At 47.2% G+C, this 22696-nt stretch overlaps 2 protein-coding genes across 2 annotated transcripts in view; both read left to right on the top strand.

Moving 5' to 3' along the window:
* Positions 1-87: 87 nt before the first annotated feature.
* UNG (uracil DNA glycosylase) lies at positions 88-11377 on the top strand. The gene is made up of 7 exons (XM_038575411.1): positions 88-234; positions 792-998; positions 1683-1778; positions 4068-4165; positions 4853-4941; positions 6680-6858; positions 10215-11377. Exons 1-7 carry the CDS (start codon positions 103-105, stop codon positions 10353-10355), a joined length of 942 nt encoding a protein of 313 aa, XP_038431339.1. The 5' UTR covers positions 88-102; the 3' UTR covers positions 10356-11377.
* A 5051-nt stretch (positions 11378-16428) lies between these two features.
* ACACB (acetyl-CoA carboxylase beta) overlaps positions 16429-22696 on the top strand; it is a 131926-nt gene continuing 125658 nt past the window's right edge. Inside the window, exons 1-2 of the mRNA XM_038575404.1 lie at positions 16429-16646; positions 17317-17408. The gene's annotated coding sequence lies outside the window, so the exon portion shown is untranslated. The remainder of the gene's footprint in view (positions 16647-17316; positions 17409-22696) is intronic.

Here is a 22696-nt window from a genome sequence, read left to right as displayed (position 1 = left end):
GTCCGAGCATGCGCGGGCGGTTTGGCGCCAACTTCGGACCTCCGCCGCCGGCACACACCGCGGGTCCCCGGGCGGCGCGCGTCCGCGCTCTTCGGCTCCGGGATGATCGGCCAGAAGACGCTCTACTCCTTCTTCTCCCCGACCCCCGCCGGGAAGCGACGTGCCCGCAGCCCTGAGCCGGCCGACCCGGGGACCGGCGTGGCGGCGGCCGCCGAGGAGAGCGGCGATGCAGCGGTGAGGCGCGGCACGGGCCGGGCGCCGGCGGCCAGGGACGCGGGGAGGGCGGCGGGCCCCGCGCGGCCCAGGGGCTGCAGGGACGCGCCGCCCACCCCGTGAGCTGGGTCCCCGTGTTCAGAGCCGACTGCACGTGTTCAAAACACCCGCGCAGTTCCCCGTCGGCCGCCATTCTGAGGGGCCAGCCAATGGAGACGGGCCTCGGGGCCCGCGGCGCCAGTCAGAGGCGAGGGCTCCGCCCCCTCCGGCCCGCCGCCCAATCGGAGAGGGGAGGGGGCGGGACTCCCGGGGGATTCTTTTTGCCGCGAAAAGACCACGTGGGGACGCGGCGAGCTGGGCGGGGCGCGGCGGGGCGCCGGGGGATCGGGGCCTTCCTGCTCGCGGGCTCTGCGAGGGCCTCGCTCACCGCCGCCCCTGTCCCCGCCGCGTTTTAGAGACGAGCTCCGAGGTGGGGGCGGCCGCCTGCCCCGCGCATGGGCGTGCTCCGACGGGCGCTGTGGGGATGCGGGCGCGGCAGGTCGCAGCTCCTGACCCGCCTGTGCGGGGTCCACTTGCAGGCCAGCCCCGCCAAGAAGGCCCGGGCCGGGCAGGAGGACCCCGGCACGCCGCCCTCCTCGCCGCTGAGCCCCGAGCAGTTGGTCCGCATCCAGAGGAACAAGGCCGCAGCCCTGCTTAGGCTCGCGGCCCGCAATGTGCCTGTGGGTTTTGGTGAGAGTTGGAAGAAGCCGCTCAGCGCAGAGTTCGGGAAGCCGTATTTCATAAAGGTAAGCCTGGGGACGCCTTCGGCTCGGCGGGATCTCGGGGTCCCCGCAGGGAGCCCGCTTCTCCCTCTGCCTGGGTCTCTGCCTCTCTCGCTCTCTCCGTCTCGTGATTAAATGAGTGAAATTTTTTAAGATTTTATTTATTTATTAACGAGAGACGGAGAGAGTGAGAGAGGCAGAGACCCAGGCAGAGGGAGAAGCAGGCTCCATGCAGGGAGCCTGACATGGGACCCGATCCTGGGACTCCAGGATCACGCCCCGGGCCAAAGGCAGGCGCCAAACCGCTGATCCACCCAGGGATCCCTGAAATCTTAAAAAAAAAAAAAAAAAAAAAATGGTGGTGTGGCATCTCGTAAAGCCTTCAGTGGGTCTGCTCTCCAGGAAACAGCTGCACGGTAAAACCACAAACCACCTGGTTCAGCCTCTACAAAAAAGAGGGAGGGGCCTAGTACTAATAGGAAGTCAAGGCAGCGAGGCCAGTCGAAACAAAGGGGAGGGGCATGGAAGTGGAGGCACATCTTTGGTGATCTGCAAACACAGTTTTTGTTTTTCACAAGAATTTGGGTGTAAAACAGGGCAAAGAGCTAGACAATGCTTTAGTTAGCTTACGTTGGAAACTTCCTTGTTGAATCCTTAACGCTTTCCGATGAGAATCTGGTTTTAAATCTTAATTTGTCTTTACGTTAGCTAATGGGCTTTGTTGCGGAAGAAAGAAAACATTACACTGTGTATCCACCCCCACACCAAGTCTTTACCTGGACCCAAATGTGTGACATAAGACATGTAAGTACAGGTTGTTGGTGAGTTTTGGCAAAAGAGGTTGGGGGAGGTCAAATAGTATTTGTTAATTAAGGACACTGGAGGTAAGTGCCTGCCCATGATGGAATAATAAATAAAATACTGAAATTGTGGGGTCTGGCTGGGTACATTTTGGTCTGTTACTTTAGAGTATGTGCTGTCAACCTAGCAGAAAAGAAAAATTTGTACACAGACCTGTGTCTGTATGCTCTAGTGTTTTGTATTTAATCCTGAAACTGACCCCATGCCAGTGTTACTGTCCTATTCTGGTGGTGATGGTGAGGAAACAGGCATGAAGCATTGAGGTTTTTTGCAACTTGTTAGAGTGCACCCTCCACTTTGACTTGCAGCTTGGTGGTCTTACTATCTGACCATGCTGTCTTTATAGTTGATGCTTTCAAGCTCTTGACTTCTGGTACAAAGGGTTTTGTTTTTCTTTTAACAGATCCCTTTGCTCTGGTTCATTCTATACAATAGCTCCTGGCTGGCTGCTCTGGTCCCTTCAGTCTTTCCTGCTCAGAAGCTTGTTTCTGGCTTTACACTGTGCGAACCGGGGAAGCTGAACATGAAAACCATGTGCTACTTTCTAGCCTCCCTTTCACCCCTAGCTCTCCTACTTCAGAGTTGGACAGTATGATAGTACTTTTTCCTGTATTTTGAAAAACCAACTAGATCATCTATAGCACCTCCTTTGTGAAGTGTGTTCTCCGTTTCTTTTCTGATCTGGTTTTCTTGCCCAATACGTTTAGTGTCTGCTTATGCTGCAGATTTCATATCTTGTTCTTAACCTTTTCCTTCTCCCGCATTTTATAAGTCAAGGTCAAGAATCCTGTGATTTAACCTGTGCCTATTAAACTAAATAGAAAGTGAAATAGGTGAATGACCCATGTGGATAAGGCTGCCACACCTAATACTTAGTAGACTTGACAGTTTTTCACTTTAGAGCAAGAGCTTTGAATTTAGCCCTTGGTTTTATAAAGTTAAAGAAACTGAGTCCTTTTAAATTCAGTACTAGTTTGTGCCTTGTTTTGAGTCGTGGGTCCTTTTTTGAATACCAATGACCAGTGTCAACAAGGAGTCCTAATAGAACATGAAAGTTCTGAGGATCAGATGGCCGAAGCTAGTTCTCTTTGCAAGGGAGGATATGGAAGGTCGGGGAGGGTAAGTGGCTCCTTCAGGGTCAGCCCTTATTCAGGAACAGAATTCAAAAAACTTTCCTGCTGGGACAGGCCGCTTCATGAGGGGAGAATGCTGAGGACAGTGTACACACCAGTGGCAGGAAGAGGGAGACCCACTAAAGTTTCCTGATGTCTGAAGGTTGGGTTTTGAAGGATGTAGTAATGTATTTTAGCCACGGGAAAAGATTCTGAGAAGGAACACCATAGGCAGAAGCAGGAGAATGCAGAAGAGGTGGGCAGGCAACTGATCAAAAGGTCTAGCTGTATTTTAACACCGCCCGTGACCTTGATCTCATTACTTTTCATTGCACGTTGCCACATTCCCCATGGCCCTTTGACCTCATTGTCTTCTTGTTTCATCCCTCAGAGGATATGGGGGGACTGGTATCTTCATTATGTTGCTGGTAGAGACCTTGAATAACTTCAGCTCCCTGAAAAGCAAATTAGTACAGGTCTATGATGAAAATTTTAAGTACACTTGTCCTTGGACCAGCACCTCTGTTATTCTGAATCTGTCCTCCGCCCCCAAAAAAAAAAATAGGACGTAAAGATAATAACATCTATTATGTTTTTGTGAAGAAAAAAATAGGAAACAAGCCAACTCCCAACTGACAGTGACTGAGTGCTTTGGGCATTGAAAGAGACCTAAAATGCATGATGTGAGAAACTGAAAAAATGTGGGGTGATGAGTATCCTCATCCTGATTTACATAGCTAACTTTACAGGGTTGAATCAGGGGATAGAGATAAGTGGGAGATAAGGAGCCACTTTGTGCATTTCTGGATGGTTGTACATGTGCCAAGGGCATATTTTTGTAATTTGAAAAATGAAGGAGATGGACTTGTTTTCACACATCTGCGTCAGAGAAGGAGTGGAGGGGCGGGGCGTGTAGCAGGGAAATGGAATGAAGGATAATTTGATAGTGGAAAGTAATGGTGCCAGGTCACCTACTCCCTTCTGGGGGTTCTTAGTTTGGGTCAGGAGGAAGAGGAATTGCCTTTCTCATCATCGAGGTTCTGTGTAGAGGTTATCCGCCAGGTGTTCGTTTAAACTGCCCATGCGACAGTATTTAATTTCTTGCCACCTATATTCACAGGTGAAGGTTGTCATCTTGGGACAGGATCCATATCATGGACCCAACCAAGCCCATGGGCTCTGCTTTAGTGTTCAAAGACCTGTTCCACCTCCACCCAGGTAGGATTGCTTGACAGATGGCTTGGGTCCAAATGTGATTACTTTGAAATGTGTACTTTGCAGATTCTAGGTATGCCTCCTGGGGGAGCTTCAGTAGCCTTTGGACCAGGCTTTCTCTATCTTGATACAATTGACGTCAGGGATTGGGTCTTTGTGCAAGAGAGGTTTTGTTGTGTGCACTGTAGGATGTTGAGCAGCACCCCTGGCCTCTACCCACTAGATGCTGGCAACATGCCCCCCACCTCACCCCTGCCGAATTAGAGAACACTAGTAAAATGGCAATAAAGAATGTCTTTAGACATTGCCCCAAATCCCAAAGGGAGCAAAATCACCCCTGGTTAAAATATACAGCTTTGGGGAGTTTTACACATAATGTATGCGAATATAACAAATACATAAAATATCAAATTATAAGCATTAATTGAGATGTAGCAACTCCCAGGCTGATGTACTTAAATCTCCAAAGGGCGCTGTCCCTTCAATCTAAGCCTAGACCAAAGAACATTCTTTGGCAAGGTTACCTGTCCGAAGGGATGGTGGTGCTTCCTCGTGAATCCTCAAGGTTCTATCCGCTCTCTCCTCCATGGGCTGGTGGCACAGGCTATGATCCACCTGTGTGTTGTTTGCCTACTGAATTTTCACAGTTGTGCTCAAGATCCTGTTCTTTCTCTTCCGGCTTGCTTTCAGTTTGGAAAACATTTATAAAGAGCTGTCTACAGACATTGATGGTTTCGTTCATCCTGGTCACGGAGATTTATCTGGGTGGGCCAAGCAAGGTGAGCCAACCACTGCTAGGTGTGCTTTGGATGGATTTCAGCACACTTTTTTCTTCTGTCCTGCTGGCTTATGTTTCTAAGAGAACTTGAAGAACCCAAACGCTCGCATAAAATGGCTGTACTTGTAGGTGTCAAAAAAAACTAATCCCCTTTTTCATCTTTCAGCCAATGTTTTCTTTCATATTTGAATCATATTTCAAAAGAGAAAAATTTGTTCCTTGTTATTATTTACTTATAAGTTTATTATCTTTAAGTAATCTTTATGCCCATCGTGGGACTCAAACTCATGACTCAGATCAAGAATCACATCCCCGGGCAGCCCCGGTGGTGCAGCGGTTTAGTGCCACCTGCAGCCCAGGGTGTGATCCTGGAGACCCGGGATCGAGTCCCACATCAGGCTCCTTGCATGGAGCCTGCTTCTCCCTCTGCCTGTGTCTCTGCCTCTCTCTCTCTCTCTCTCTGTGTCTCTCATGAATAAATAAATAAAATCTTAAAAAAAAAAGAATCACATCCCCTCTGAGCCGACCAGGCACCAGTTAATATTGGTATTAATATTTTAAACTTATTTGCTAACTTTGACCACTTAGGAAGTGGCCTCACCTTTGCCATTTCTTTTTTAAGATTTCTTCTTTTTTTTAAGATTTTATTTTATTTATTTATTCATTCATGAGAGACACAGAGAGAAAGAGAGGCAGAGACACAGGCAGAGGGAGAAGCAGACTCCTCGCGGGGAGCCCGATGTGGGACTCGATCCCAGGTCTCCAGGGTCATGCCCTGGGCTGAAGGCGGCGCTAAACCGCTGAGCCACCCGGGCTGCCCACCTTTGCCATTAAAAACAGGGTTGTGGTTTGGGGTTTTTTGTTTTTTGTTTTTTTAAGATTTTATTTATTCGTGAGAGACACAGAGGCAGAGACACAGGCAGAGGGAGAAGTGGGCTCCATGCAGGAAGCCCGATGTGGGACTCGATCCCAGGACTCCAGGATCCTGCCCTGGGCCAAAGGCAGGTGCTAATCCGCTGAGCCACCCAGGTGTCCCTAGGGTTGTGGGTTTTTTTGTATTTAATACCTATTTACAGGTCTTTTTTTCTTTTAAGAAATAAACTATAATCAGGATAAGGAAAGAACGTTTACTGTCTGGTTTCTTACAGTTGGAGTTTTGTTTCAGTGAAATGTGTCAGCCTCCTTTTGTTACCTTCTGGGGTTACTGAATGTCACTTAGGATATATATATATGTATGTATTTTTTTGAGATTTTATTTATTTTGAGAGAGAGAAGTGTGAACATGGGGAGAGGTAGAGCAAGAATCTCAAGGAATCTGTCCACTGAACATGGATCCCAATGTAGGGTTCAGTCTTAAAACACCAAGATCATGACCTGAGCCGAAATCAAGAGTTGGATGCTTAACCAACTGGGCCACACAGGCGCCCCATGGAATGTGTTTTTTAAACAACTGATGACAGATGTGAGGTGAAGTCAATGTTATAAACTCTGAAGATGGTGAGATCGGCAGAGGGAAAAATAAAACGCTCTTTGATCTTGCCTTAGAGGCACCTGCCAGTCATGTTGTAATTCTCTCTTTGGAGGCTGATTTCAGAGGGCTACATACTGGATTCTGGCATGGGAGCATGGGAGTGGTTTCGTGGGCATAGCCCCTGTTGTTGGGTGTCTGGAATCACTGGTGTATGTCTCTCTCTCTTTCTCTCTCTTTGACTAATTTTATTTCTTTGGTGTGTCCATAGGTGTTCTCTTACTCAACGCTGTCCTCACCGTCCGGGCACATCAGGCTAATTCTCATAAGGAGAGAGGATGGGAACAATTTACTGATGCGGTAGTGTCCTGGCTAAATCAGAACTCCAGTGGCCTTGTCTTCTTGCTCTGGGGCTCTTATGCTCAGAAGAAAGGCAGTGCCATCGATAGGGTATGGTTGTTTTGTTTTTTAAATACTTCAAACCTGTTTAGAAAATCTTAGGAATCCCTGCTTTGTGGTCCTGGAAAACCCATGTCACAAGGTGAAGTTTATTTTCCCTAAAGGCTTATAGTTAGGGTTAGGTTTCCCATTGAAAATTAAGCAAAATTCAGACAAATTATAGGAACAACTAACTTAGTTGTGTTTGAGGAAAGCAAAGGGCCAACTTCTGAGAGTTAGTATACAATAGGCATATACTTGCCAGATACATAGAATGATACGGGTATCATTCATTTAACAAATGATGCGGTAAGTAATGAATAAGGCAAGTACCCTACCTCCTCAACCCACCCTCCCTCTGTCTCCCCTGATATGCTCCTTCCCTGCTCCTCCGTTGACCCACATGCCTGGTGCTGAGATTAAAAACCAGAAGCCATCCTTGAATCCTCTCCTTTCTCTTCTCCCCTTAAGCCTACTCTGCCAGCAAATCCTGTCCCCTTACCTCCTGAGAACATCCCAGTCCTGCTGCTCACCGTTGAGACTGTTACTTCTCTCCAGGCTGTGACAGACTGTGGAGTTGATGGTTGGAATGGAGGACAGCGTGGTGGAGGAGGAGCAGTGGGGGAGGTGGTGGGAGGCAGGCATCAAAGACGAGCCTTGGCCTGGGCTGCTGGGGGACACAGGATTCATTGCAGTGAGTGAAGTAAAGGAGTTAAGTGAGGTTGACAGTAGCTTGTGTGTTGGCAGGAAGCAGCTGGTGTGTCAAGAATGCCCAGGTAGCCCTTTTCCTACAGAATCTCGTTTAACAATTAAAGTATCAATAAAGTTGTAGTGTGTGGCAGGGCAGAGATAAGAACCTGCTTGGGAGTGTGCAGAGCAGCAGCCTGCTCACATTGCTCACCTAAGGTCCTGCCGGGGGTGTGCCTGCAGAGCCCACCCCAGGGCCAGGAGTGTGTTCAGGTTCCATGCCTGCAACCCAGTCCCAAGTCTGTCCACTTGACCCTTATTGTCCACTTCTCCATTTTCTCTAGGATGGAATTGGTTTTTATCTTAGTGTTTTGGTTTTTTTTAAAAGATTTTATTTATTTATTCATGAGAGAGAAAGAGATGCCGAGACCCAGGCAGAGGGAGAAGCAGGCTGCATGCAGGGAGCCTGACGCAGGACTCGATCCCGGGTCTCCAGGATCATGCCCTGGGCTGAAGGCGGCGCTGAACTGAGCCACCCGGGCTGCCCTTGTTTGTTTGTTTTTAAGGTAGTGGGTTCACATAATTAAATAAAATAGGATATTAGGGTACACGGTGAGAAGTTTCCCAGCCAGTCCTGTCTGTTTAGTGGTTTCCCAGGCTCAGGGAGGCACCGGCTTTTGGTTTCTGACATGTCCTCCCCATGTCTTTATGTGAACGGCAGTAGAGTGTGTGAATCAGGGGAGGCAGCTGCTCTCTCTACAAAGTTTCTGTGTGAACGAACAAGGTGTTTTCAGGTGTTTTGAGGAAGGGAATGGTAGAAGTAAAATCTGGCGGGAATGAACTAACTGCTAAGATCTGATCATCTAGGTAAGATGTCCGTGGAAGTGATTCCCTTCTGTGTGCTTTTGGGAGATTGATACTCCGTGTGTGTGTGTGTGTGTGTGTGTGTGTGTGTGATTTTTATTACTGAAAATGGTTTGGTTTGATTGGAAGCAGTTGTAAAAGTAGCTTGGTGATTAGAAGCCAGGTAGCTTTCCTGAGCATTAGGTCTGTATTCAGCTGTCTCTTTATCCACGGCCCCTCAGCACACCTGATTCCACGTTTTCCAAGGTAGGTTCTCCTTTGCTCATCCAGCCTTGCCAATCTGGCTCCTGTAGACTCCCCCAGGATAGAAAGTACAACCGTGCATTTGTCCACTCAGAAATCAGATAGCATTTGTGACAACCTTCCTCCCTCCCACCCCTCTTTTTCCCTTCCTCTCTGCTCACCACCTGTCTGCCCTATCTATCCCATACCCAGTCAGGCATTCATAGCCTCAGACTCCTCATCTGGCTGCCTTGGCCTCGATTCAGGCCCTCATCTGACCTTGGTCCCCCTGAAGGCCCTGCCTTGGGAAGGTGGGCTGGGGTCTGGAGCACTAGCAGGGCCCTGGTCTGCTTTCTTAGCCACAGCTCCTCTCTTCCCTACATCCCACTTCCCTGCCTGCCTCTGAACATCCTGGCTCCCCTCTCCAGAGGCCAATTAAACTCCTCCTTCAAAGCTCAGCACAGCTCACATTTCAGCAAACCCCTCCCCCCCCCCCAGGTGCACGGCAGGTGGCATGCTAGTAAGCACTTGACCCCTGTTACTTCTCACAACACACATGGGCATTGTTCACTCCTGCACAGTGTCTCCATAAGTAAGGCTCTCTTCTACCCCCTTCACAGCAGCAGAAGGAAGTGCAGCCGCAGGAGGCGGCAGAGGCAGAACTGGAACCCAGGCCTCTGGGAGCTGGACTCCAGGCTCCTCAGCATGTCAGGCTGCCTGGCTTCCATTATGGCCCCTTCCTGGACTTAGCTATTTGAAGGCAGAGAGATGTTGTGAAAACAATTAGTTGTGAGATGGTTTTTATTTAAATACAGAAGAGAAGAAAGAAGAAAACAAACATCGTCCACAGTCTTCTTGCTCCACAAAGTATGGCCGACATTCAAAAAATCAAAGTGTTGTTTTTCTTGACAATTCAGGCTGATGCACAGTAATGCAAAGCTAGAAGTAAAATGCCTTCCACTATTTCTTTTCCCTAATGGAACTGCTATAAATAGCATATTGGATATTAAGAAAAAAACAAATATGCAATTACCTATTTTCTTTTTCATCTAGTTGATATATTTAGGTCTTCCCTTACTAGCATATGTAGCTCAGCCTTACTCTTCTAGTAGCCTTGTGGTGGTCCATTATAAGAAGTTCAGAAAAATGTTTTTAGCTAGTGGCATAACACTGGATTTATTTTTATTTTTATTATTTTTTTTAAGATTTCATCCACTTATTCATGAGAGACACAGAGAGAGGCAGAGATACAGGCAGAGGGAGAAGAAGGCTCCATGCAGGAAGCCCAGTATTGGACTTTATCCTGGGACCCTTGGGATCACGCCCTGAGCCAAAGGCAGACGCTCAACCGCTGAGCCACCCAGGCGTCCCAGCACTGGATTTATATTAGGTTTTACCTGGTATAAGCCATGCTGCCGTGGGCCTCCTTAAACCTATGTTTTCGTAGAGGTGTACGCATCATGGGGCCCTTTAGCAACTGTATTCCTTAGCAACACGACTGCTGGATCACAAGATCAGGGCACTGGGCAGTTGCAGAGATGGTGGCTTCAGAGCCAAATGTGCCACTCGTGATTCCTTCTCTCCTTGTCTTTCAGAAACGTCACCATGTGCTGCAGACTGCGCACCCCTCCCCGTTGTCGGTCTACAGAGGGTTCTTTGGGTGTAGACATTTCTCTAAAACCAATGAGCTGCTGCAGAAGTCTGGCAAGGAGCCCATCAACTGGAAGGATCTGTGACCCTGAACTGGGGGGCGAGGTGCTGTCTCTGGGGCAGTTTCTAGAAGCTGCTATCGAAATATTTGCCAGGAGTGGCAGCTTTATCCAGACAGAAGCTGCAAAGGCTCTACCCTGGGACCATATGGCTGTCTTTGCAAAATGGCTTCAGCCTAAAACCTGATGTCACAGTATCTGGGAGAGAGCGGAGGTCAAATACTTGAGGCTTGTTCTGTCACCTGTATGGTAAAAGGGGACAGGATGGAAGCACCTCTTTGATACAGTCAACTGTGACTTGTTTTTACCTGGCAGGTTAGACTTTAGATTGTAAGGTGGTTGGGTGTGTTTATCTAGGAAGGCCTCCCCTCCCCTGCTTTGCCCCACCTGGGATCCCAGTTCTTGGCCAAGAACACTGTTCCCTCAATTCTTCCCTGGGCCCTCAGGCCCTTCCTTAGAGGGAGCAGGAGGCCGTTGCCAGTACTCAGAACTTTAGGGATGACAATTCCTGAGGACTAATCCTCCGTGGGAGCCTTCACAGACCATGCGAGCCTTCACAGAGCCCTCACAGACCGGCAGAAGGGAGTGAGCTGGGGCTTGTTTTTATAGTTCTCTGCATGTCTTTAGGAACAGCTGTGGGAGTTGAACTGGAAGAAAGAGAAGGGGGAATTTTTAAACTTTATTTTTTTAAGCAAAGAAATGCTTTTCTCCTAGATGTGTCCTAAGTTGGGGTTTTTAAGGCCGCACAGACTGCCAGATGCTGGGTTTTTGTTTTTGTTTTTTGGTTTTTTTTGTTGTTGGTTTTTTTTATGGACTGAAATCACGGAGGGATTTTTTTTCCCCCTGCAACACTGGTGAATTTTGCTGTTTTAAGAATACTTATGCAGATGTATATATGTATTTTGTAATCCTTTGTTGGGGAGACAATCTTTGTTAGGTCTGCACTTCCATCCTAGATCCTCTTAGAGATGCTACTGATCTGTTAGCCAGGGAAAGGGTTAACCCCCAGTGAGTTTGGGAATAAAAGATTGTTGAAGTTTCACTCCCTGCCCCTTTGTGCCCAGTGTCCTTCTTGCCCAGTGCCCTGCAGCCTGGGCATCTGCTGACGCCCTTGGGCTGTCCTTGGGCCCCAGACAGCAGGCGGTCGCCGTGGCAGTCATTGTGGGCCAGAAGGGCTGCCCTTTCTCCTTCCCGCCCTGCCCCTCGGATGGAGCCGCCCACCCCTCCAGAGACCAGATAAACCCTGGGCCAGTTCCTGGGAGGGGCGCAAGCAGGACAGTGGCCTTGAGGGCTGCGAGCTGACCCCACCCCAGCTGCTCCCCAAGTGCTGTTGTGGCGTGGGGGTGCTGTCTGCGACCAGGGACCGCAGAGACCCTGAAGGGGCCATCTGGGGCTGGAAGAGCCATTTCTCTGGGTTCATGGCTATGTGTCTGGCCAGGCTCTGGGACCGCGCAAGGGGAGCTTCCCTACCCCCACTGTGCTAGTGTTTCCAGACTCTACCCTGGGACTCTGGACTGGAGGTGTAAAGTCAGGGCACGGGGAAGACGCCCTGATTGCCCACTGACCTGCCAGCACTTGGCTGGTAGTGGGGGGTGGACTATCACGACCAAAGCTTGGACTTGACTGGTGTGTGATGAAAAAGGAAGCCAGAAGTACTCAGAGGGCCTGGTTAACACGTGCTGGTATTTCAGTGGTGGAGAAAGAATGCATCCAATGGGAAAGGCTCCACCTCATTTCTTTGGGGAGCAAAGATTTGGGAACCTTTTGCTGGAGAACATTGCTTCCCATCCAGGTCTTCAGTTTTCCTAAGGTTTGAGAAGGTGGGTATAATACCGCATTGCCCCATCAGCCAGCAGGCTTTCACAGAAGGAAGCTGCAGGACAAGGATGCATTCTCAATTTGCCCTCTGGGAACTTTGGGGAGGACTCTTACTCAAGGGAGAAATGAAGGAGTCCTATTTCTACAAAGCCTATTTTTTTGGCTTTAGGCAACTCTTCCAACAGTGCTCTGAGGAGGGAAGAAGCAGCAAACTCTATGTTACCATAAATCATTAAAAAAAGCAAACTGATACATGTTTTTCTTTTTAATGAAAGCATCGAGTGGATGCTTTAAACAACACAGAGCCGTACATTAAATGACTTATGATCCCCTCCCCCAAAAAAGATGCAAATCAAACACTTGTTTTTAAGAAACGACTCATTTTGATGACGTTTTAGCTATGTAGTTGTGGATTTCCCCCCCCACATTTTCAGATGTGCTATGATGACAACACTAGATTTGCAAAAATGAATGAAAGGCAATTTTAGGTCAGGAGTCAGAATACTTTATAGAGGGCCAAATAGATAAATATTTTAGGCTCTACATTTATCCTGCTCACAGAACCACTCCACTTTCCCTTGTAGAGATAGCAGCTGTGTGCAAAATGTAAATGAGCAGTTGTGGCTGTCTTCCAATAAAACTTCCAGAATTGGAATTGAACATGATTTGTGCATGTCATGAAATCTTGATTCCCCCTGCCCCAAGCCCTTAACAAATGTAAAGACCACTCTTAGCTCAAGAGCCATAAGGAAATGGGCAGCACAGGCCATGGCTGGCAGATCCCTGTTTTAGGAGCTCCCACTCAGATGTCTACGATGACAGTACTCCTGTGTTGTGTCCTGCCACTAGAGAGTTCTGCGTGGCTCACTGTGGGAACATGTGAGAACCTGGCCCAGAATGATTGTCTCTCTTCTCAGGCAAGAAGAATATCTGCTGAGGGCTTTTGGAAAACAAGGAAGTCTGTTACTGCAAAATGTCCTGTTATAAAATAATCGTGCGAAAGTCACTATCTGAACTGAGTCCAGCAGGGCAAAGTCAGAATGGAAGTTTTTTTTTTTTTTTCTTTTAGACTTTAGCATGTTAGTATGCTCCCACTATTATATAATACATTCTGTCCCTTTTGAAATTCACTTTCTGCTTTGGTTTGCACCTAGAATTAAGTCTTAGAGTTTTGGACTGGAGAAGCAAACTTTGAGGCATGTGTGTGTGTGTGGCAGTGGCTTTTCATTCTTGTCAGTCTTTGGAGACCTACAAGGCAAAACAGGTAGGATGCTCTGGGCTACTTTGGAGGGTTCTGGCTTGTTGACTCAAGCTGAGAAAAGTTTGGAACTTAGGTGGCCTCTCTTCCTACTTTGAGTCCTTCCAACACTTTGAATCTGGCTTTGCCAACCTCAGATCACCTTGTTGATGATCTTGGTTGGAACCTTTAAATTTTTGACGTCTGTTTGGAAATGCAGATGTTGGTGAGTGGGACAGACTAGGAGATCAGTACTTGGCATTCTTTGCTACTCAAGTTGTGTATATCCTGTCTCCCTGTCCTCTCAGCTGATGGCATTTGTGGGCGTGGGGGAACCAGAGGCTTTCAGCAAGCCCTTGGTAAGCCTAAGCCTCATCACAGGTACCCACCTGGGTGATGCAGGCAGGCCAGTTCCGAGGACCCAGAGGGTTCTGCAAGACCAGCCACGAGAGTCCTTGGCTTTCATGTATGATGGAAGTCAAACAGCAGCCAGCAGGAAATGAGAGCAGGGTTTATGGAAGATGGCAGATACAGAACGAGCATCTGAAAGACTGGGGAAGGAAAAGAAGCAGGAGTCTCATTTTTGTCTGGGGTCTGGGGTTTTTACTGACTGATGATGGTCTGATGCACACGTCCTTCCAGGCACCTAGGTACTGGTGAGAGCAAGAATAAGGTCCAGGTGTCCATCTCAAGGCACTTATTCCCTGGAGCCGGGGGATCTTGGCATCAAGCTGTCTAGTACCAGTGATCTGGAATATGCATGCGATGGCTTTGCCCCGTCCTTCCTGAGATGCTCTCTTTTGTGCTGGAAGACTCTGAAGGTGTCATTAACTCCTTATCCCTTGCAAGGAATACAGACATTAAGGCATGGATAGGATGGGGGTCAGATCCTAGCAAAATAGAAGCAGGAAAAGAAGGGAGGGGGGCGGGAAACCAGCTTTTTCTTTCATGGGTCCCTTTGGTTTCCTTGTCTTATGGAGAAATTAAAAACTATCAAAGTCAGGCTTGCTCCCAGAAATTGTGATTTAATTGGTCCTCTGTGGGGGATGAGGAGACATCAATATTTTTATCAAGTGTCCAGTTTATAGCAGGACCTGCACAGCTTTTTTTTTTTTTTTAATTCATGAGAGACGCAGAGAGAGGCAGAGACACAGGCAGAGGGAGAAGCAGGCTCCATGCTGGGAACCCGACATGGGACTTGATCCCGCGATTCCAGGACCACGCCCTGGGCCAAAGGCAGGTGCCAAATCGCTGAGTCAACCGCTGAACCACCCAGGGATCCCTCAGCTTTTATCCAGATACCCTGTTTTTCTTACTCCATGTGGTCACTTAATTTTTTTCTTTTTGGTGATAACGATACTTAGGACTTTCTGAATCTAAGATGTATTTGAAGAAATCTATTTCTCTGTGAATGTTCTTGCGCTTGGTGGGAAAAGTTTATGAACTTACTAAGTGGTTTCAAGCCTGCTCTTCAGCTTCTAGAAAATACCTATGGTTGTAAAGAGTGTCAGAGGATAGCTGAGCTACCAGAACGAGTTTTGAGTTTTGTGGTCTCTTCCGTGCGTGCGTGCGTGCGTGTGTGTGTGTGTGTGTGTGTAGGGGGAGCAGGAGCATTTGCAGTCTTCTGTCAGAAAGTAAGGAGTTTTGTTAGGAAGACATTATGAATTGCCTGTTACGAGCAAGCCACTATGCCAGAATATCTGTGTATGTCATTTTATTCCTTTCTCCCAACCACATGGCAAAATAGCTGGATGAGGAAACAGACCCAGTCATTTGCCCAGAGCCACAGGTAACAGGATTTGAATCTGCATGAGCCTGTTTCCAAAGCCCAGTTGTCTTGTCACTATTTACACTCTGCCCCCATCGTTATTTGAAGTTGTTATAGGAAGGTTTTCCAAATGAAGTTTACAGAATTTCCTTGAGGCATAGATTATTCTCCCGGAAAAAAAACAGGGCATGTTTGTAGTCAGAAATGGGCCTCGCTCAGGGGATTGCACAAGCTATCCTTTGAGCGACGTTGTTTGGTTGAGTAACCAAAGCCCGTCATCAGGGCTGCCAATCGGAGGACGGAAGGTGTGCAGGCTGCGCACCAGGGCCTCCACTCCTACTGAACGGATGATTTCATCCTCCACGCCTGTAGAGCCTATGTAGTGCTGTCCCAGGGTGCAGGCGACAGTATCAGGGTTTCAGGAGCAGGCACAGAGTACGCTTCCTGCTTACAAGTCCAGTGGAGAAATTGCAAGTCCAATTTGTTGACTTTCCCTTTCTGGAAAACCAGATGGCAAAGCAAGTTGCTCTGGCTGTACCTCTCCCCGCCACTATTCTAACCCCTTTGCATAGGTTGGGGCCCTTGCAGGTTTTTCCACTTGCTGTTTGGTGAGGTGCAACCTGGTTTACTGAAATTGGGGCCACCAAGCTGCTATTCCCCCTTAACCCTCTGTCAGAGCACTGCTCCCTTTTGTGTGACCTCAGCTTTAACTGCTCTGGTTTGGATCTAGAGGTGACCTTTGTCCTACATGCCTCCAGCCCTCCCCACGTCACAGAACAATCTGTAAGGACAGTGTGCACTGGGTTTCTGCCCTCCCTGCTGGGCTCTAGCAAGAACTGGGCTACCCAGAATGGAAGTGGAACTATTTGAGGGTAGATTTTTTTCTCCAAGCCACAAGAACTATGAAACATTTTATTGAGAGGCATTTTCATTGAGAAAGTTTTACCAAATCTTTCCTTGGGAGGGAGAAGCCAGGTGATCCTTTGATAACAATTGTGTGAATGAACCCCTTGGAGCTTTCGCTGTGGGCTTGCTCCAGAAGCCATATCTCAAACACTCAACAACCTGTGTGCAATTCATTTTCTGCATGTCCTAGGAGGGCCAGAATGACTTTGTCATTATCACTTAGGACAACTTGGACTTTAGATGCCCCATGGCTTAGTTTTCTAAGAATTGTGAAATAAAGCAAAGTCTGGGATTGAAAGGTGGCAAGCAGAGCCCTCCAGGGGTGGCAGGGCCATGTGAGTGGTTTGGTGCGAGATCTTGTTCCACTTCGCCTGGGCCAGTACTGCTCCAGTGCCTTGAAGGTTAAGTGCTCCAGGGATATTTTTAAACCTGGCAGGGGCCAGTTAATCTAAAAATGACGTTTACAGTCACGGCAGTGAGCAGCTAGCCAGCTTAGATTCAGGCCCTCAACAAACAAGGAACCCGGAAAATGCAACCCTGAACGCACAATCGAGAGGACACAGGCAAAGGAAAGGTGGAGGGACAGGTGGTAAGTGAGCTTGGGTCACTGACTATCAAGCTGGCATCCATGTGGCTGGGGTCTGGGGGCGGGGGGTTCTGCATGGGAAGAGCAGCCTCTTTGCAGACGTATGTATGTGGGCTTTCCAGGTTAACAAGAATTCCTATTAGGTTTGCAGGGAGCTGTTCCGAGGGCTGGAAATACAGCATAGATGAAGGAGAAGGGCCTGTCTTTGCTTCTATAAATGGTTGTGTTGCTGGGAATCTGCAAACTCTTCCATTGATTAAACCCAAAAGTTGGGTGAGGTTTTAGGTTTATTGAAAAGGCAACTGATTTTTTTCCCCTTCTGTCTTAAGGAAGACTATTCTGTTTCTTATGGATGTTCAATCTCTCAAACTATTACTCTTTTTTTTTTTTTTTTAAGCAGACCCTAGCCTGGGTGGCTCAGTTGGCTAAGCATCCACTATTGATTTTGGCTCAGGTCAGGATCCTCAGGGTGATGAGATGGAGCCCTGAGTCAGGCTCTGCGCTGGGTGTGGAGCTTGTTTGGGATTAACATCAGTGGGCTTCCATATAGGTTGAGTTAAGGGGCCAGGGCTGAGGGCTGATAGAGGAACTCCTGGAAAGCCAGTCTTTTCATTTAACAACTGCAAGATAGAGACATTGTTTTATAAATTGTTTTTTTTTTTCCTTCTAATAGTATCATGGGAGATATCTAGAAGATATGATTTCTTCAGTGACTTCAAGTTTTAAATGGAAAGACTCAGCTGATCTTCAGTCATGTGATTGGAGGTACAAACATCCTCAGTTCATAAATTTATTTGAGCAGCTCTAGGAAAGAGTGTTATGCCTCTGCAAAGGAGATTTTTAAAACATATTTTTAGATTTGACTACAGTTGACATGCAATGTTATATTTGTTTCAGGTGTACACCAGAAGTGGTTCAACTTCTCTGTATGCTATGCAGTACTCACAAATGTGTATATATACACATATACTCACACACCCCATCTTCGTTTTCCATTTATCTATTGATGGACACTTGGACTGCTTCCTTATCTTAGTTGCTGTAAACAATGCTGCAGAGTTGCCTGGGTGGCTCAGTGTTGAGTGTTGAGTGCCTTTGGCTCAGGGCATGATCCTGAGGTCCTGGGATCAAGTCCTGCTTCTGGCTCCCCACAGGGAGCCTGCTTCTCTCTGTTCCTCATGAATAAATAAAATCTTTAAAAAACAAACAAACAGGGACGCCCGGGTGGCTCAGTGGTTGAGCGCCTGCCTTCCGCCCACGATGTGATCCTGGAGTCCCTGGATGAGTCCCACATACGGTTCCCTGCATGAAGCCTGCTTCTCTCTCTGTCTATGTCTCTACCTCTCTCTCTTTCTCTCTCTCTGTGTCACTCATGGCTAAATAAAATCTTAAAAACAAACAAAACAAAAAAACCAATGCTGCAGTAAACATAGGCATGCATGTATCTTTTCAAATTAGTGTTTTCATTTTCTTTGGGTAAATATTTAGTGGTGCAATTACTGGATCATATGGTAATTCCATTTTTAATTTTTTGAGGAAACTCCATCCTGTTTTCCACAGTGGCTGCACCAGTTTGCATTCCCACCGACAGTGCACAAGGGTTCCGTTTTCTCTACATCCTCACCAACATACCTGTTACTTCTTGTCTTTTTGATTTTTAGTCATTCTGACAGGTGTAAGGTGGTATCTCATGGTGGTTTTCTTTCTTTTCTTTACTTGACAGAGATAGCGAGAGATCAAGAGCAGGAGGGAGAAGTAGAAGCAGGCTGCCTGCTGAGCAGGGAGCCTGATGCGGGGCTTGATCCCAGGACCCTGGGATTGTGACCTGAGCTGAAGGCAGATGCTTAATCAACTGAGCCATCCAGGTGCTCCTCATGGTGGTTTTTATTTGTATTTCCCTGATGATCTTTTCACCTATCTGTTGGCCATCTGTGTGTCTTCTTTGGAAAAATGTCTATTCGGGATCTCTGTCCTTTTTTTTTTAAATTTATTTATGATAGTCACATCACACACACACAGAGAGAGAGAGAGAGAGAGGCAGAGACACAGGCAGAGGGAGAAGCAGGCTCCATGAACCGGGAGCCTGACGTGGGATTCGATCCCGGGTCTCCAGGATCACGCCCTGCGCCAAAGGCAGGTGCTAAACCGCTGCGCCACCCAGGGATCCCCTCTGTCCATTTTTTAAGTCAGTTTTTGTTTTTTTGGTGTTGAGTTGTATAAGTTCTTTATCATATTTTGGATATTAACCCCATATCAGATATGTCATTTGAGGATACTTTCTCCCATTCAGTAAGTTGCCTTTTTTTTTTTTTTACCCTTTGCTGTACAAAAGGTTTTTATTTTGATAGTCCCAATAGTTTAGTTTATGCAAAGAAAGTTTTTTGTTTGCTTGCTTCTGCTCAGGTGCTATGTAAGTTCTATTATCTTTAGATACGAGATGTAAATTAGAGTGTTACAGGAGATACTTGATCTTGCTCTTCAGGGAGCAATAGATATTTTAATCTTTTCAAGTAGAGACTCCCTCAAAGTCTTACCCTGTAGAAACTTTTTTATTCTAAAGCTTCCTCTGAATTTTGACTCCAGGATCTTTTTTTTTTTTTTTTAATTTTTTTAAATTTATTTATGATAGTCACACAGAGAGAGGGAGAGGCAGAGACACAGGCAGAGGGAGAAGCAGGCTCCATGCACCGGGAGCCCAATGTGGGATTCGATCCCGGGTCTCCAGGATCACGCCCTGGGCCAAAGGCAGGCGCCAAACCACTGCGCCACCCAGGGATCCCGACTCCAGGATCTTTAAAGAACTATGCATCTGTACCATGGGAAGCCTGCCTGGAAGCATGGTCAGAAATTGTGCATTTTATCTGAAGGCTTCATGCATATTTCACATTCTATTCTAATAGATCTCTTTGTTATAATAACAGTAAACTTACTACCATAAAGTAATAGGATTCTCCAGGAAGATAGAACGTGTTTGTTTAGATTGTGCTGGGCAATTTGGCGTGGGCACAACAGGGAACCTGAGATACTGATTACTAAGTGGTTGGCACGCAGCTGGTGTTGAATTATGCACAAGGACAATCCTAGGACGAGGTGTTATTTATTCCATTCCCCAAACCAGGAAACCAAGGTTTGTAGAATTTGCATGATTGGCTCAGGTCAATCACCAAACAAATGACAGTCTCCACCCAGGTCAGCCCCACATCAAGAAGTCCTGCTTTCTGGACCTCTCTGGGCCACCTAGCACACCTCAGCACCCTTACCTGTGCTGGAACTCTGGAATACAGCCCTCACTCTTCAGGTAGCCTAGGATTTACGCCACCCCTGTTGGACTTTAAAGCACCACCCTTTCAAATCAAATCAAATCAAATCAAATCACATCACATTATGGGCAAGAGTGACAAGAAAGGACAACCCTATGTATATTCTCCTTTCTATTTGGAAGTAAACATCTAAGGCTCCAGGAGTAACTAGAATTATTAGTTGTTGGAAACACCCCTCTTAGCAGATCTTCCTTCCACACTCTGTTATGAGGAAGGCTGTGATCTCTTATTCCCACATTCCCAACATGGTGGGACTTAGGGGCCCTGCAGTTTGAAGGAATAACCTGTGTAAAGTGGAGAAGGGGCTCTGGTTACAGTTTAGGAAACATTGGGCTGCCGATAGGTAGCCCAGACCCTTTCTGGCAGGACTTCGCAGAGCCTTGAATTTACTAACGTGTGGTGGGACTCTCCAAAATGTGACTTTGGGATTTGGCAGCAATGGGGACCATCTTTCAGGGCTGGTGTCTCAGAGGCACCTCCTGAGAAGCAAAGAATAGTCTCATTTTGTCCCTTCAATTTTCCTTCAGAATCCCAGAGGCAAGATCCTTCCATGGATAAGTGTCACAGGCAGGAGTTTCTGTACAGGGCTCTAGGGCACTGTGTGTGTGTGTGTATGTACAGAGCCAGAGCCCAGCCTCCCAGGTTCTGGATGGATTGGAACAGGGAGATCTGCCAGCAGGCCATTGCAGTAATGTTCAGGCTTGGGGTGAGGTGGTGATGGGTGTAGGGGAAGCACAAAGCAGACACATACAGACCCCCCAGCTCTGCCACTTCAGGATGGAACCTTGGGCAGCAGATCCCTCCTCTGCCTCAGCTCTTCATTTGCAAAATGGGAGCACATACTTCCTAGAGTCTTTGTGGACATGTAAGGAATAATAAACATGAAGTGCATGGCATAAGACCTGGTATACAGTAAGTACTTAACAAACATTAGCCTTTATTATCATTTGGCAATTTCTTTGATCTGTTGAAAGATTGCTGTATGCCTTCTGCTGTGTTTATGCTTGATTTACAAAAGTGCCCTATGGCCAGAATAATTTTTTTTTTAACACTTGCTGGTGAAGGGGGTCAGGGAGCCTGTATGAGGACCATTGAGAAATCTGAAAAGACCTGGGTTTTAGGCCCCTCTACCCTCATGGAGTTTACTTTCTAGTGGGGAAGATGGCTGTGCATGTAAAGTGACCTCATACATGACTGCAGTCTGTGATGAGTGCAGGGAGGGAGAGGACAGGGAGCCATGAGGGCATAGAGCAGGGGCCTGGCATTCAGTGCAATATCTCTGACAGCTCTTTATGTCACAGGAAGAGGGAGGGAGCAGGGTAGTGGTGAAGACTCAGCTGCTTGTCCAGGTGGTTGCCCACTGCCTGACCTTGACATTCATATGCCGGAGACTCACTGGGGCAGAAGGACACTCCAGGGAGAAGGGAAGGATGGGCTGGACATTGCCCTGTGGAGCCAGGGGCAGTACAGAGCCAGTCCTTGTCCCGAGGAAGCTTACATTCCACAAGCAGAGATGAGCAAGTGTATTGGTGACAATAATGTCAGGTCAGCATGTGGTGACATGAAGAAAGGGGACATGTCATCAAGAATAAGACCCATGGGTGTCAGGGCGGGTCTGGGATGAGAACACTGGAGCAAAAACAGAAAAAGGAGCAAGAGATAACTATGTCAGGGGGCAGTGAAGGGAAAGAACATTCCAAAATATGGGCCCACATGCACAGAGGGCCTAGAGGAGGATCAGTGGCTGGAGAATGGGCAGGGGCCAGATCCTTAGGGACACGTAGACCACAAAGGAGTGCAATGAGAAGCCACTGAGAACGTGAAACTCCATTCTGCTCACTGCCAGAGTGACTTTGGGCAAGTTTAATTCTTGAACTCTTGAGATTATGCTTCAATTAAAAAAAAAAAAAAAGACTTTTTTATGATACTGATCTCAGTATGCGTAGTACAGAGCCTGGCACACAGGAAGTACTAATAAATCTTAACTGTTGGTACTAATATACAGGTTTTAACCAGTAGACAGGGTGCCTTAACTTTTTGGCATAGAAGACAAGTTAACTTTTTTTTTTTTAAGATTATTTATTTATATATAGAGAGACAGAAGACATACAAGTGGGAAGGGCAGGGAGAGAGAATTTCCAGCAGATTCCACGCTGAGTGTAGAGCCTGACCTGGGGCTTGACACTGGGCTTGATCCCACGACCTCAAGATCACAACCTGAGCTGAAACCAAGAGTCTTAACCGGCTGTGCTATCCAGGTGCCCCAACTTTTTTATACATTCAGAGGTCAAGTTAATAGTATGGTGAACCCCATACTATTGTTTCCTTTGCTGTACAAAAGGGTTTTTTTTTTATTTTATTTTTATTTTTTTAAATTTTTATTTATTTATGATAGTCACAGAGAGAGAGAGAGAGAGGCAGAGACACAGGCAGAGGGAGAAGCAGGCTCCATGCATCGGGAGCCTGACATGGGATTCGACCCTGGGTCTGAGGGGATCGCGCCCTGGGCCAAAGGCAGGCGCTAAACCGCTGCGCCACCCAGGGATCCCTACAAAAGGTTTTTATTTTGATAGTCCCAATAGTGAGTATTCATCACTCTCTTCAATAACTATCACCTTTCTGTACTTCTAGTTTTATTTATCCACCATATAGCCTTTTCCCTGTATTTTCTCCATTCTACTGTGAAACATTTCAAATGTATAATGAAGTTGAAAGAATTGCATAGCAAGCACC

Source organism: Canis lupus, chromosome 26 (assembly GCF_011100685.1).
Source record: "Canis lupus familiaris isolate Mischka breed German Shepherd chromosome 26, alternate assembly UU_Cfam_GSD_1.0, whole genome shotgun sequence".
NCBI classification, from domain to species: Eukaryota; Metazoa; Chordata; class Mammalia; order Carnivora; family Canidae; genus Canis; species Canis lupus.
The sequence above is the reverse complement of the archived record's forward strand: the minus strand, read 5'-3'. Positions and strand labels throughout refer to the sequence as shown.

Coding starts and splice junctions, on each gene's coding strand:
- UNG (XM_038575411.1), top strand. CDS start 103: ATGATCGGCCAGAAGACGCTCTACTCCTTCTTCTCCCCGACCCCCGCC. Junction 235..791: donor AGGAGAGCGGCGATGCAGCG/GTGAGGCGCGGC, acceptor GTCCACTTGCAG/GCCAGCCCCGCCAAGAAGGC. Junction 4,166..4,852: donor CCTGTTCCACCTCCACCCAG/GTAGGATTGCTT, acceptor GCTTGCTTTCAG/TTTGGAAAACATTTATAAAG.